We start from the raw sequence: 17,011 nt of genomic DNA, 5'->3' as shown, positions 1-17,011 counted from the left end.
GTCTTCCAAAAACCTGTGAGAAAACTACAAAAGTATCCTTTTAACCTTAGTCAGAGCAAACTTGAGGACTCATGCAAGTTCATTTTAAATCCAGAGCCTCTGTGTTTCCATGCAAGGGCGTATCAGAACTTTGTGGGCCACATATCAAAATTTCAAAAGGGCCCCCCAGAGGTAAAAAAAAACAAATACATTTTCCAAACACAGACCCCATTCAGGTTATGCCACACGGTAGTACCCCTTATACACATTATGCCACACAGTAGTAGTGCAGTATGCCACACAGTAATGCCCTTTACAGATTATGCCACATAGTAGTAGGGCCCCATATAACACATTATTCCACACAATAGTAGTGCCCTTTACACATTATGCCCCCCTAGCAATTCACTTCCCCATGTCCCTCCAGCAGCCTCTCACCTCACCTGTGTGCCATCAGCAGACAGCAGGTGTGGATTTGGGGCTAGGCCACCAGCTAATTACAGCTGGCACACCAACAGGCACTGGCAGACATGTACAGACACGGTAGTTATGCCACTGTTTGCATGCATGTTAGCAAACAGTGGGGTCCTTTTCAGGATCAATGGAATGGGATTAATGGATGAGGGACAATGTAAAAAAAGGCTACAGGTGTACTTTGGTCCAGTCTTCAAACCGGGCAACGCCGAGTATCCCAGCTAGTTTAAAATAACATTGTTATTATGATCCCTAAGTCATAACACCTTCATCCATTAAAAACAAGTAATTTTTTAGAAAATTGTTACACCTTCATCTACTCGCCTCTTCATTAATATTTTGCCACTAGGGGGCATGTGAAGTGGCTGTAGTTGCAGCCAGCCGCGGAACCCTGTTTTGTTACATTATGCTAATGCAAGTATCTGTTCAACTAATGTGGTTGTTTGTGTGTGTGCAAGCAGAAACCTGTGCCGACACATTAATTGATTTTACGCCGGTGGCCACAACCGTCGTCATTAAAATCAACATTTGCACCAGCCCCATGCTAGGAGCAAGAGATTCATCAGAAGCTGACTTCCCTACCCCGTTGCACAGAGCTTTTGATACATGCCCACGTCAGGATGGTTCCATGTGATCGCTGTGCCACCACCCACTTCGTACTCCGAAATGCCCAATTTCAAATGCGTTAAAGTTGTGTCTAGCCCAGAACAGAACGGATATACGCAAAAATTCTGTGTATGCGCTATGTGCAAAAACTCGCCATTTGCATCAGTGAAGAGAGATCCGCGACACTCACAATCAGCCCCTAGGCTAGCAGAATATTTTTTCTAAAATGTCTTTATGATCCTAGGAGCTCATTCAGACCTGCTCGCTAAGATGCATACTCTTATGGCTGCTGATGGTATGCGTTGTGCGCATGTGTATGCATTGTGCGCATGTGTATGCATCGCAGTGCGCATGTGCATACCTTAGCAAAAGTTCACAATGCGTTCGCTCGCTGTGCATAGATAGCCCAGCAGAGTGAGTGACAGGGGAGGCCGTGTGTAGGTGGTAACAGGGGCTGGCCATTAATTACAGGGGAATGGAGGTGCAAATGCAGGCGTGCCTGAGCATCTCAATGGCGTTTTAGTGGTGTGCATAATTAAAATACAGCATCATAGTACACGTCACCTGGCTTGTTTTTACACTGAAGTGCTCACAGTGTTTGCAGCAGGGTATGGTCACTGCGATAGCATCCGATGTTACCCGATGTACAGATGGATGCATACACTTCCTGGACATGACGTGCACAAGCGGGCGTCTTAAAACAGGCTGGTGGGTGTCTGCATACACTATGTGATCGCTCCCTAAGAAATACTGGGCGTGCTAATGCATTGCTGTGTGACAGCACTGCTTACGCAATTTGCATACACATCGTGCGAGAGATCGCATCTAGCGAGCAGCTCTGAATCAGGCCCATAGATAACTTATTACATACATGTACGTATTAGATGAATATGATAAACTGGCAATTGCAAACATACTTTTCAACAAAATTTCTGCGTTATGCCTGAGATGCATTTTCATGTTACCCAGAAATATGCTCCCTGATATTTAGCTTCACTGTTATCATTTTCTTTGAAGTATAACGACTTACCAGACCTGGACGCCAATCTGCTTTTCTAAGCTACAGTTGGGCGTCAGCATTTTGGAGCGTCTGCGGGCGCTAGAGATTGTGACCATCACTACTCGAAATAGGACAAATGTGTTCACCTATAAGAAAGAAGTAAGTGAGCAAATTAGACTTTGTAAGTTTTTTGTACATTCAACCTTAATCACTGGATTATTTTAGGAAAGCAAGGTCCCAGTATACACATTTGCAGTGCACTTTACTTTGATACAAGCCCATGATGTGCGTATCATGGAGGCAGATAAAGTACCAACCGATCAGATCCTAACTGGCATTTTCTGAAACACAGCCAATAAAATGACAGTTAGGAGCTGACTGGTTGGTACTTTCTCTCTCTCTCCACTTTATCACTTTCCAAGGCTTAGTACATATCAACCATATGTATTAGAGTCTTCGTTGAAGAAATGCCCAGAAACCTTTCATCATTTCGCTTGGACATTAACTATAACACCAAACTAAACCCACTGTGTAAAACCTGTTTTATGTTAATAACTAGTATAATGATGGCTCTGTATTTACTACTGCAGAAAATAAAGGTGCAGGAATCCGTGCAACAGATAAAATTAGGTCACATCATACTTCAGGGTCAAGGATACATATGCTCTAGTCCACAGCTTTGTGCTGTCAAACAAGCAATGTACTGACACCAACCAGTAATCATCAGACACACAAAGCATTGTAGACATAACAGTATGTGAACTGCATGGTGATCACAACACACTGTTGTACCATAAAAGAATGGGTTCTATGCAGGCAAGACTGACTATATAGTGTAGCTAAGCAGAGATGAGGTTGAACTGGAGGTCAGCTGGAGCAAAGAACATGTGGACAGGCAGAATTTTATGTATTTTAAAATAAATGACACCAACTGAATTGAAATTTATTTTCAAACAAGATTTAATTTAATAGGTGAAGTAATCTGAACTTCTACCAACTTCTATCAATTACCAGCAGCTATTGGAAGAATCACTGATACATCTTTTCTTCCCATTTTGTCTGTTGTTCCCTAAATATAATAATTTAATCAAATATTATATGCTCTAAGAATATGTAAGAAAGATAGATAGATAGATAGATAGATAGATAATAGAGCGATAGATAGATATATGATAGAGCGATAGATAGATATATAGATATATATGATAGAGCGATAGATAGGTAGATAGATATATGATATATAGATATATGATAGAGCGATAGATAGATATATGATCGATAGAGCGATAGATAGAACAATAGATAGATATATGATCGTTAGAGCGATAGATATATGATAGATATATGATAGAGCGATAGATAGATGATAGATATATGATAGAGCAATAGATAGATATATGATATAGCAATAGATAGATATATGATAGATAGATAGATAGATAGATACAGTCAGGTGCATAAATATTGGGACATTGATAGAATTTTCATATTTTGGCCTCTTTTCACCACCACAATGGCTTTGAAATGAAAGAAACAAGATGTGCTTTAACTGCAGACTTTCAGATTTAATTTGAGGGTAATTACATCCAAATCAAGAGAATGGTGTAGGAATTACAATTTCTATATGTGCCTCCCACTTTTTAAGGGGCCAAAAGTAATGGGACAAACTAAACAATCCTAAATCTAACTTTCACTTTTTAATACTTTGTTGCAAATCCTTTGCAGGCAAATACAGCCTGAAGTCTGGAATGCATAGACATCACCAGACGCTGGATTTCATCCCTGGTGATGCTCTGCCAGGCCTCTACTGCAAATGTCTTCAGTTCCTGCTTGTTCTTGGGGCATTTTCCCTTCAGTTTTGTCTTCATCAAGTGAAATGCATGCTCAATCGGATTCAGGTCAGGGGATTGACTTGGCCATTGCATAACATTCCACTTTTTAGCCTTAAAAAACTCTTTGGTTGCTTTTGCAGTATGCTTTGGGTCATTGTCCATCTGCACTGTGAAGCACCGTCCAATGAGTTCTGAAGCATTTGACTGAATATGAGCATATAATATTGCCCGAAGCACTTCAGAATTCATTCTGCTGCTTTTGTCAGCAGTCACATCATCAATAAATACAAGGGAACCAGTTCCATTGGCAGCCATACATGCCCACGCCATGACACTATCACCACCATGCTTCACTGATGAGGTGGTATGTTTTGGATCATGAGCAGTTCCTTTCCTTCTCCATACTCTTCTCTTCCCATCACTCTGGTACAAGTTGATCTTTGTCTCATCTGTCCATAGGATGTTGTTCCAGAGCTGAAATGACTTTTTTAGATTTGGTTTGGCAAACTCTAATCTGGTCTTCCTGTTTTTGTGGCTCACCAATGGTTTACATCTTGTGGTGAACCCTCTATATTCACTCTTGTGAAGTCTTCTCTTGATTCTTGACTTTGACAAATATACACCTACCTCCTGGAGACTGTTCTTGATTTGGCCAACTGTTGTGAAGGGGTTTTTCTTCACCAGGGAAATAATTCTCCGGTCATCCACCACAGTTGTTTTCCATGGGCTTCCGGGTCTTTTGGTGTTACTGAGCTCTCCGGTGTGTTCTTTCTTTTTAAGAATGTTCCAAACAGTTGATTTGGCCACACCTAATGTTTTTGCTATCTCTCTGATGGGTTTGTTTTGATTTTTCAGCCTAATGATAGCTTGCTTCACTGATAGTGACAGCTCTTTGGATCTCATATTGAGAGTCGACAGCAACTGATTCCAAATGCAAATGTCACACCTAGAATCAACTCCAGACCTTTTACCTGCTTAATTGATAATGAAATAATGAGGGAATAGCCCACACCTGTCCATGAAATAGCTTTTGAGTTGATGGTCCCATTACTTTTGGCCCCTTAAAAAGTGGGAGGCACATATAGAAACCGTTGTAATTCCTACACCGTTCACCTGATTTGGATGTAATTACCCTCAAATTAAATCTGAAAGTCTTCAGTTAAAGTGCATCTTGTTTGTTTCATTTCAAAGCCATTGTGGTGGTGAAAAGAGGCCAAAATATGAAAATTCTGTCAATGTCCCAATATTTATGCACCTGACTGTATATGACAGATAGATAGAAAGATAGATAGATAGATAGATAGATAGATAGATAGATAGAGATAGATATATGATAGATATATATGATAGAGCGAAAGATAGATATATGATAGATCGAGCGATAAATATATGATAGATAGATATATGATAGATAGAGCGATACATAGATAGCTATATGATAGATAGATATATAGATAGATATATGATAGAGTGATAGAGCGATAGATAGATAGATAGCTATATGATAGATAGATATATGATAGATAGAGCTACAGTATAGATAGAGCGATAGATATATGATAGATAGATATAGGATAGATAGAGCGATACATAGATAGCTATATGATAGATAGAGCGATAGGATAGATAGAAATATAGATATAGATTTATGATAGATAGAGTGAAAGATAAATAGATAGATAGATATATGATAGAGCGATAGATAGATAGCTATATGATAGATAGAGCGATAGATAGATAGATGGTATGCAATCGGGAAGCCGACTGCCTAAATACCGGCAGCCGGCTTCCCGACTGTCATATCCCGGCAAGGGTGAAATGCCGGGCGTCTAGATGTAGACGCCCGCATTTCCCCGACGCCGGGAGACCGGCGCCCGGCATCCCGATCGTAGTGATGCCGGGCACCGCGAGCGGACAGCCGCGGGGGGGGGGGGAAGGTTAGGTTTAGGGCTCCCGGGGGGGACTTAGGGCTAGGCACCCCCCCTGGGGGACTTAGGTTTAGGCAGCGGGGAAGGGGTGGTTAGGGTTAGGCACCCCTAAGGAGGGTTAGGGGGGTTAGGTTAGGTTAGTAGATACCCATGAGGCCGGCGGTATTTCATACCCATTCCAGATAGATAGATATATGATAGATAGAGCTACAGTATAGATAGATAGATATATGATAGATAGATATATAGATATATGATAGACAGGGGGTTATCTATAATGGATGCAGGGTGTGTGGGGCACATGGGCCCCTTGGTCCAGGGGGGCCCCGCACACCCTGCACCCATATTATTACTTACCTCTCAGGAGTCCCACCATCAGTGCGGGGGTACAGCGCTGTAAAAACGACTGAAAAATGGACGCCGTGCCCATTTTCTCGTCATTTGTGCATGCGCACTACAGGGGAAATGGCCACCGTAGCCATTTTCCCGGTGACCTGCACACACTCTATAGACTCTGGGTGCAGTCTGGTGCTCTATATCTCCAGCACTGGCCGCGCACAGCTCAGTGCGCTGCCGGCCGCCGGACAGAGAGGAGGGGGCCTGTGTCGGAGACTTCACAAGGGCTCCCTGCTTTCTAGAAACGCACCTGATGATAGATAGAGCAATAGATAGATAGATAAATAGATAGATACAGTAGATAGATAGATAGATATTTAGAGATTAGATAGATATATGATAGAGATTAGATAGATATATGATAGATAGATAGATAGATAGATAGATTGATGATAGAGAGAGAAAGAGCGATAGATAGATATATAATTATATATGATAGATAGATAGATGACAGAGCGATAGAGAACAGATAGATAGATAGATATATGACAGGACAGGACAGAGAGGAGGGGGGCTGTGTCAGAGACTGCACAAGGGCCCCCTCCTCTCTAGAAACACCCCTGATGATAGACAGAGCGATAGAGAGATAGATAGAGCGATAGAGATTAGATAGAGCAATAGATAGAGATTAGATAAATAGATAGACAGATAGAGCGATAGATAGAGATTAGATAGATAGAGCGATAGATAGATATAGCGATAGAGATTAAATAGATATATGATAGATAGATATATGATAGATAGATAGATAGATAGATAGATAGATAGATAGATAGATAGATAGATAGATAGATGATAGAGCGATAGATATATAATTATATATGATAGATAGATAGATGACAGACAGAGCGATAGATAGATAGATATATGACAGGACAGGACAGAGAGGAGGGGGCCTGTGTCGTGGACTGCACAAGGGCCCCCTCCTCTCTAGAAACACACCTGATGATAGAGCGATAGATAGATAGATAGATAGATAGATAGATAGATAGATAGATAGATAGATAAATACATAGAGCGATAGATAGAAATTAGATAGATAGATAGAGGGGCAGAACCAACCACTTTCAGAAGAGCACCATAGGTGGACTGTGAGTGTCTCACTACACGAGGTGGTCAGAAATAAAAAAACAGACGCGGGAACCCACACAGGAATTTGTGTCTGGGTTGGGGGAGGAGCAGCGGGGGGGTACTTATCTCCTCTAAGCTTCTTAACGGCACAGTTATGCTGGATTCACAGTAGTAGACACTACTAGTGCGCTGCTAGTGTGTCTACTACCCATCGTCAGACGATAAGGCCCCGGTGGTCTTAGTGAGGACGCGGCTCATGGGCCCTCACTAGCAGCAGCCTCCGGCGCGTCTCCTACACCGGAAGCCAGGACTGCAGCACACGATTCCCTGAAAACGAGGAGTCGCCTTACCTTACCATCTCCTTGAATCAGATTGCAGTCCGGGCCCTAGCATCGCTGCTAGCTAAGCTTCGCTGTGACCCAGCCGAAATCCCCAGAGCATATAACGTTACTGGTGTTTTGACATCAGCGGAGGTAGAAGTAGCTTAACCCCCATCCAAAAAAAAACCCAGTCCCACTGTTATAACCGATGCATCTGGATACTTGCCGAGCACCAAACAAAAAAACTGAATGCCTGTGGCTGGGGGCGGGGTATATAGGGAGGAGGTCCTGTGCATGCTGGGAGCTTGAAAGCTGTTTGGTGCAATGGATTACTCCAACTACATACCCCATGGTATCCCTGTGGACCCTATGAAACCCAAAGAAGAAACATATAATTTACATGGACTTAAATTATATGCATAATATGTAGGAATAATATGGTAGCCCAACAAGGCATGCCCATCTTTAAAACTAGACAAACTATTGTAACAAATTAGAAGACCACAGAGTATAATGAAGCCAGTATGAAGATATTTGGGCATTATAAGCCCCCATCATCTTTGAACTTATTAACACTTTCTATAGTGTAGAATATTAATGTCTGGTGATCACCAGAAAACAACTACCACATTGGCACTTCATTTGAAAAAGTGTGCAGGTGCCCTTACCCATTCCTGGGCCCTCCTAGTATTTTGTGGTGAAGTGTGTAATTGTCTGACAATCACCAGACAATAACTACTAAGGAGGCACCACATTTGAAATAGTGGATCCCCGCTTTCAAACAAGGGTGCAGCTAAATGTGTAGGTGACAGGATGGGAAATGTTGGGTACTTTTATTGCCCATCCACCATGCCCTGGTTCTATGTAGCTGTGTGTGATTACTTCCTCACTGCCCCCACTGGTAGAACCTACCGCGGGAGGAATTTGTAAGTATGTTTTTTTATTGCTTTTATTTACTCAGTGATGAGGATGAGTGGGACTCGTCCTTAGCACTTTAGAAATATTCTCATCACTAAAGAGGTTCAATTATATACTAATACAGTAGTTTCATGTAAGAGATGATTGATATGAGCTAGTCTATATATTATATGTGAAACCTATTGGTTTACTCTTGGGGCTGGTAATGGGGGAAAGGCTAATCATGTGAGTGTGACTTCAGATGCAGTCATCTGATAGAGTGGCATTCTGGTAACTGTTCTCCCCCTTTGCCTACCTCTAATATCTACCCCTAACTCTCCCTCTAGTGCCTAACTCTACACCCCCCCATAGCCTAACCCTAGCCTCTCCTTATTGCCTAACCCTAACCTCTCCCTAGTGCCCAACCCTCCCTTCCCACAGGCTAACCCTAATGCCGCCATTCTGAGAATGTACGCATGTTGCCTATTGACATTTTAATAAATGTCAACATCATACTTGTCGACATTACAGTGCCGACATTGTTAATGTCGACCTTATGACTACATGCCTTTCTAACAAGCTTTTCAAATAAAAAATCACTTATTCACTAAATAATTATATGAAATTATTTTCTCCTCCCTGACTCAATTATATATTATCAGATTTTGTGAACTGGAGTTTAAACAAGGTCCCGCGGATGCCACCATAAATAATCTCTATAATTTGTATAGATTACACAAAAGAGCCAAAGTCGAGACTCATCTTGAATGGGGCGCAAATCTTTTTGATAAATTGATCAATTTGACATTTATTAATTTGATTTAAAAAAAGCACTGCAATAAATTCTTGTGCCAGCAATACAGATAAAACATTTGTAAAGACTCTGAAAAGGGAAGAAATTGTGTTTAAAAATCTAGGTACCTCTGCTATGTAACACTCTTTTAATGAATAACTCATTCCTTATAAGTGAATGCTCTATGATATACCGTCACTTTGTCGACAGTGAACATGTCAAAAGTAGAATTTCAGGTTTTGGATTGCAAAAATTACATGATTTTAGTTGTTTTTAAAAACTTTTTATCAATTAAAAAAAAAATTCCAAAAACAACACATGGGGGGCAGCGCACATCTCTAGATGTAATGATAGCTTAATCATTTCAACTGTTTGCTTTATGACTTTAATCAAGATGCTGCCGGCATTCTGCTTTGAACTTATTCACTATCGACACAGTGAGTGTCAATGAAAGGTACAGTATGAGCTCCTGCTCTATATTTTGCATTGCTTCTTCAAGTGTTATTTGTTATATTAATCATATTACTAGCATGCAAAACCTCTAAAAAACAGAAATAATAAAATTTGCTGCACCAATAGAGGCTGAATTGCACATCCAAAAATAAGAAGTAAATAGCCACAATATGGAAGCGCTAATGATATTTACAGCAAATTGTGCCTAAGTAACAAAAATAGATGAAAAAAACTATGCTTGCAGTCCAAAGCTATTTGAGGTTATGGATAAGGTTTTGTGGACTATGGAGCTCATTCAGACCTGATCGCTAGATGCGTTCACTCGCTCCCAGCGTATGCAAATCCAGCGCACGCCCAGCAAGGCAGACGATAGCATGGCAAGGCAATAGCATGCCCACTATGCCTTGGCATGCGATCACTTTGTGTATGCAGATGCCCACCAGCCATTTATAAGACGCCCGCTTGCGCACGTCATCTCCTGGAAGTGCATGAAACCATTGTTACATCGCGCACCATCGGATGTGCTTGCAGCGCTTGAGGTAGACTATACCTTGCCGCAAGCACTGCGATCACTTCAGTGTGAAATACAACCAGGTGACGTGTACAATGACGCTGCCTGTTAATTATGCATGCCTCTGAAACGGCGTTGAAACACTCAGGCACGCCTGCGTTCGCACCTCCACGCCCCCGTTTCTAGTGGCCTGCCCCTGTTACCACCCACAAACGGCCTCTCCTGTCACTCATGCAGCTGGGCCTGTCTATGCTGAGCGAGCGAACACTTCCCGATCTTTCGCAGTGGTTCGCACAAGGCAATTGGGATACATACGCATGCGCAGATTGCAAATATCGGTCAGCTACGAGCAATCGCTTCATTGCGAGCTCTGCATCAACTCACTAGGTCCCAATAATAAAAACTTTTATTGTAAATCAGTGCTTGGACATAAATTGTATACTTATTGACTAGTAGATGTTGAATAGCAATTACGTACCGTTAGTATGAAGAGAACAGGCCCCACAAACGCCCAGATTATGTCAGTGTGAACATTCAGCCAACAGTGACCATCTGCCACGTAATTATTAAAAGAGGTTGCCAAGGTCACGCTTACAATAATGATAGGCAGGCCTGAGAAAGAAATGACAGATTTAACAGTAACATACAGAAATGTCCCTCTGTATTTACTATTTTCATTATCATTAACGATATCGTTCAGCGCCGGGCTCTCTCCCCCATTCCCTGACATGCAGCAACCTGACAATATCGTCAGGTTGGCCTGCATGTTTACCCTATGGACGATAATAAGTAACGACCCGCAGCAAAGCGCATCATCGTTATCATTCATTGTTTTGGTGTTAAAAATGGACGATAAAATGGACGACTGAACGATAACGATATCGTTATCGTTCAGTCGTCCACTTTAATCGCCCAGTGTGCACTCACTTTTAGTTTAGCTAGGGCGTGGTAATGGAATTGCGGGCTATTTAGAGTTGTGCGACTTCAGAGACCCGTCCATACTTGCCAACTACTGGTCTGCATTGATGGGGCAGCCATGTTGGCAAGGTAGGGGATGTTGTGCAGCAGAAGTGGGCGGAGTGGGTGCATGATGGCATGATTGCATCATCATGGCTCCGCCCCCACTATACAATGCGATTATAGGCATTGTAAGACAGGGAGTAGGCCACAATGATACAATTCAGTGTGAAATGCATCATCTGCTGCCCCCGGACCACTCACTCCACTCAGGAAGAGGGTGGCCACAGGCCGGCTCCGGGAGACTATTCTGCTAGTTATCCTGGAGAGCCACCCGAGATTCGGAAGCCTCACTGACGTTCTGGGAGAGTAGGCAAGTATGGATCCGTCTGTTCTCAGATGGACCTCTTTTACAAAGGATAGGGCTAGTGCAAGTACACACTGGTAACGATGATGACTATGAAACTAAGCGTATGGATAGGGCAGAGCGGTCGCATAGATGCGTATAACTCTGCATATGGGCAAAAATGCTGATTTTTATCCATGCCCTCAACCCAGGTGCATTTGTGGCTGACTTACAGGCTATACGACTCTTCATTAACCCCTTTGTGAACAAGCTAACTCATGTAAAACTTAACAGGGCTGAACCCGCATGGTATATTAGGTAGTGTAGCGCCGACAGCAGTGTGTGCGGTCAGCGCTACACATTTACACAGGACCAGCGCTAAGCTTCTCTGCGCCCAGGGCCGGTCCTGTGCTGCACAGCCGAGTCCCTTCCCTCCCCCTGAGCACTTACCCAATAGCGCCAGGAGGCAGGCTCTGGCTGTGCAGTTTAACACACACATCGCCGCCAGCGAGTGTGTGTTAACCAGCAGCCAATGAGAGTCAGACAGACTCATTGGCTGCTGCACACACATCAACGCCAGCGTGGCGGTGATGTGTGTGTTAGCCAGCAGCCAATGAGAGTCAGACAGACTCTCATTGACTGCTGCAGCGCCCACTGCAAGAGCCGGGCTGGAGCTCACTCATGAGCTCTGCCTTCCGGCTCTTGCAGTGGGTAATGGGAGAGACATCATGACGTCTCTCCCATAATTCAGAGTGCGCCAGCCCAGGAGGACTGACATGCAGCGGCAGGAGCAGTGGCCGGAGCGTGGATTAAGGTTTTTTTTTTTTTTTTTTACTTGTGTGTCTGCACTACTGGGGACTACAACTGGGGGTTGGGCACTACTGGGGACTACAACTAGGGGGGGCTTACAGTAAGGGGCTTACTACTAGGGGCACAAGGGAAACTGCTACTAGGGACACTATATAAGGGGCTTGCTACTAGGGGACCACTACTGGGGGCACTAAAGAGGGAGGACAACTACAGGGGGCACTGGAGAGGGGAGATCACTACTGAGGGCCTGCATAAGGGGCACCTCTACTGGAGGCACTGCATGGGGGGGGGGAAGACTACTGCTGTGGGCACTATATAAGGGGATAACTACTAGGGGCACTGCACTAAGGGGACCACTACTGGGGGCACTATATAGGGAGGACCATTACAGGGGGCACTGTATAAGGGTGCACTGGATAGGGGGGATCCCTGCTGGGGGCCTGCATAAGGGGGACCACTACTGGGGGCACTGCATGGCAGGGACTACTGCTGGGGGCACTATATAAAGGTCACTGCATAGGGGGTACCACTACTGGGGCCACTGCATAGGGGGAACTACTACTGGGGGCACTATATAAAGGGCACTGCATAAGGGGGTACCACTACTGGGGGGACTGCTACTGGGGGCACTATATAAGGGGGACCACTACTGGGGCCCTTTATAAGGGGGACCACTACTGGCGGCACTTCATAGAGGGGACCACTACATGGGGCACTTCATAAGGGGGTACCATTACTGGGGGCACTGCATTGTGGGGACTGCTACTGAGGGTACTATATAAGAGGGACCACTACTGGGACCCTTTATAAGTGGGACCACTACTGGGGGCACTTCATAAGGGGACCACTACATGGGGCACTGCATAAGGGAGACCACTACTGGGGGCACTAAATAAGGTGAACTAATGAGGGGCTGCATAAGGGGGACCACTACTGGGGGTACTGTATAAGAGGGACCACAACTGGGGACATTGCATACTGGGGGTACTGTATAAGGGGCACTACTGGGGTTAAGGTGCATATGGAAAGGAATGTTCAGAGTTACGATAAAGGGGTGTGTATCATGTTGACATGCCCCATTTTTAAGTGACCACACCCATTTTTTGCAGCACATATAGGACAATTTGCCCTTGGCTCCAAATACCCTAGTTACGCCACTGCAAGCCGCCCCTAACAGTCAATTTACACACTGTGGTCGAAAATAACAATTAGAAGCTTATTGGTTGGCACTTTATCTCTCTCCCCCTAAGTACCAACCAATCAGCTTCTGTCATTTTACACTGTGCTAAGAAAGTGATAGTTGGAATAATTGGATGGTACATTAACTCTCTTCAAGATTTTACAGATCTCTCATATGACTTCAAACAAATTTGCCTCTGCCCAAGGTAAAGTAGCACCCACTCACCCCATCCAGTAATGTAATAAAATTTCATTCTTCTATCCTCGCTCATGTTGACTGCAACAACTTTGCTCCACAACAGTAAGCCTTCCACCAACATCCATGCAAAGGCCGCCATGAAGAAGAGATGGAGACAAGCTGTGACTGTGATGCAGACAACCTAATAAAGACATTAGGGAAACACCTATAAGAACATAAAAAATATCACATAGGAAGGTGTTAGCTTACTAATCTTCTATCCCATAACACAGCATTTCCTCATAACACTGGGGAACAAAAAAATATTTATTTTTTTTGCCATGGATTTAAGATCGGTTTGAGAGTACTCACAGGTCCTATTTTCACATTAGATATTCGCTATAGCTGAATTGGCTCCAGTTTTCAAATTAATGAAAAATTATAAAATTCAATTATTTTCTCCATTTGAAGTACCTTACTAGTCTAGGCCTGCTTTACTTAACAGAATCGACTTAGTGTTGCTTTTTTAACAACTACCCTCTTTCAACAATAACAAGAATTTTTTTATTTGTGATAATGTAGCTAGTAGTCACGTTCATAACACATTCAAATCTTCTCACTAACGCTGGGAGGAGGTGTGGCAGTGCACTGCTGAGCCTGCTGGGACATCCTCAGACCACAGCCACACCTCCTCCCAGCATACAAGGAGGAGCAACATATAACACATTCATATCTCCTCGCTAATGCTGGGAGGAGGCGTGGCAGTGCACTGCTGGGCCTGCTAGGCCATCCTCAGACCACAGCCACGCCTCCTCCCAGCATACAGGGAGGAGCAACACATAACACATTCATATCTCCTCGCTAATGCTGGGAGGAGGCGTGGCAGTGCACTGCTTTGCCTGCTGGGACATCCTCACACCACAGCCACGCCTCCTCCCAGCATACAGGGAGGAGCAACACATAACACATTCATATCTCCTCACTAATGCTGGGAGGAGGCGTGGGAGTGCACTGCTTTGCCTGCTAGGACATCCTCAGACCACAGCCACGCCTCCTCCCAGCATACAGGGAGGAGCAACATATAACACATTCATATCTCCTCACTAATGCTGGGAGGAGGCGTGGCAGTGCACTGCTGGGCCTGCTAGGCCATCCTCAGACCACAGCCACGCCTCCTCCCAGCATACAGAGAGGAGCAACACATAACACATTCATATCTCCTCACTAAAGCTGGGAGGAGGCGTGGCAGTGCACTGCTTTGCCTGCTAGGACATCCTCAGACCACAGCCACGCCTCCTCCCAGCATACAGGGAGGAGCAACATATAACACATTCATATCTCCTCACTAATGCTGGGAGGAGGCGTGGGAGTGCACTGCTTTGCCTGCTAGGACATCCTCAGACCACAGCCACGCCTCCTCCCAGCATACAGGGAGGAGCAACATATAACACATTCATATCTCCTCACTAATGCTGGGAGGAGGCGTGGGAGTGCACTGCTTTGCCTGCTAGGACATCCTCAGACCACAGCCACGCCTCCTCCCAGCATACAGAGAGGAGCAACGGAGAGGACCGAGTGACGCAGTTAGCACACCTCCTGTGCCCTCTCTCTGTCCCACCCACAACCAATTTCCCGCCATTTGGGCTTGTTTTGTTCAGTACGTCCTCTGCTTTTGTTGGGAGTTAGCACTGAATGTGTGAAACAAAACATTTTTGTCGTAAAAATTAGTCCTTCTTGGAGATGGTGTACTAACAACCATGATGTTTTTTGTTATATTTGTGTCAAGTATAGTATTGCAAAAGAAAGAAAAAATATAACTGTATTCGTAAAACAAGCAAATCAGGCTTATTTTGGACGTCACATAGGCCATCAAGACAAGATTTGGGTGCCTCACGAAGTTTGTAAAACCTGCGTGGAATCACTCCGCAATTGGACTAAAGATGGTCGAAAAGGACTTAATTTCGGCAAACCTATGATGTGGTGTGAGCCAAAAGATCACTTGACTGACTGCTATTTTTGTGCTGTAAATATGAAGGGTATGAATCAATTTAAGAAACGCAAATGGGAATACCCATGTATGAATTCTGCAAAACGACCGATACCGCAAAGCAAAGATTTACCTGTACCATCATTCAGTTCTTTGTGCGAAGTTGAATGTGATGATGAGGAAATGTTCATTTCATCCAGTGCAAGTGACAACACAGATGAAAGTGAGTTTGAAGAAAGTTCCTCTACTCCAAACAAATTTTCTCAAAAGGAACTAAACGATTTAATTTGTGACTTGAATTTATTGAAAAAAGGAGCTGAGCTTTTATCATCCAGGCTTCAAGAAAAGCACTGTCTTGAGCCGGATGTTACTATAACATCATATCAAAATAGAGAGCAAGTCATACTGCCGTTCTTTAGCCAAGATAACAATCGTGTATTGCAACAATATTCCAGAACTTCTCTAGATGATGAGTTTACCAGAATATCGAACAGAAGACTGGTGGCTCTTTTAGGATAGTTTTAAAAGGAGCTTAAAATGCGTATTACTGCACAATGGGAATAAGGGCCTGATTCAGAGCCGGACGCTATTTGCGCTCGCTCGTCCAGAAAAAGGGGCTGGCTATTTAAATTACCTGTTCGCTCTTTGCGGTCTGTTCACGCCTCTATGTATGAATGAGCGAACAAAACATGCGAATGTAATTTTGAAAAAAACGCCCCCTGGCCGCTCGCATCATACGTCATGTCCGCTATTTATTAGATTAATCGAGTACATCGGACGGCGTATGAACTGCTCGCTATTCTTGTGGTTGGTTTTTCCTACCGCAATCATGCGAGCAGTTCTGAATATAAAACAACCAAGTGATGTGGTCGATGACGCTGCTTTAGTAATTATGCACACCCTTAAAACGCCCGTTTTGACCGTTTGGCACGCCTGCGTTCGGATCTCCACTCCCCGTTTTAATGCACCTTCCCCTGTTACCACCCACATACGCCTCCTCCTGTCACTCAAAATAGCAGGCATTCGCTATTTAGCGAGCACACGATTTTCGGGCGCACTGACTGGTTCGCGCATGCGTATTAAAATCCGTACGCATGCGCAGTTGTGCGAACATCGCTCGGAACGAACGAGCGGCCGCTTACGAGTGGCTCTGAATCAGGCCCTAAATTTGCATCGATTCCTATTGGTCAATCAACAAAACTTAAAGAACAGTATCAAAATATCAAGTTAGTCTTAGAAAAAATTGCTTATTCTCAGCATCAGTGGTCTGTTTGTGTTGATTTAAAAATGGTAA

The 17,011-nt window shown here is 43.9% G+C and overlaps 1 protein-coding gene across 6 annotated transcripts in view; it reads right to left on the bottom strand.

Annotated features, from left to right (window-relative positions):
- ADGRD2 (adhesion G protein-coupled receptor D2) overlaps positions 1-17,011 on the bottom strand; it is a 374,363-nt gene that overhangs the window by 216,106 nt on the left and 141,246 nt on the right. For all 6 annotated transcript variants that reach the window (XM_088471096.1, XM_088471093.1, XM_088471092.1 and 3 more), the window contains exons 18-20: positions 13,779-13,932; positions 10,739-10,872; positions 2,090-2,205 (exon numbers count right to left, since the gene is read on the bottom strand). In XM_088471096.1, coding sequence (XP_088327222.1) covers positions 2,090-2,205; positions 10,739-10,872; positions 13,779-13,932 — 404 coding nt within the window. The remainder of the gene's footprint in view (positions 1-2,089; positions 2,206-10,738; positions 10,873-13,778; positions 13,933-17,011) is intronic.

This window comes from Taudactylus pleione, unplaced genomic scaffold, assembly GCF_031769625.1.
Source record: "Taudactylus pleione unplaced genomic scaffold, aTauple2 ptg000110l, whole genome shotgun sequence".
NCBI classification, from domain to species: domain Eukaryota; kingdom Metazoa; phylum Chordata; class Amphibia; order Anura; family Myobatrachidae; genus Taudactylus; species Taudactylus pleione.
Note: the sequence above shows the minus strand (reverse complement) of the source record. Positions and strands in the feature narration are given on the sequence as shown.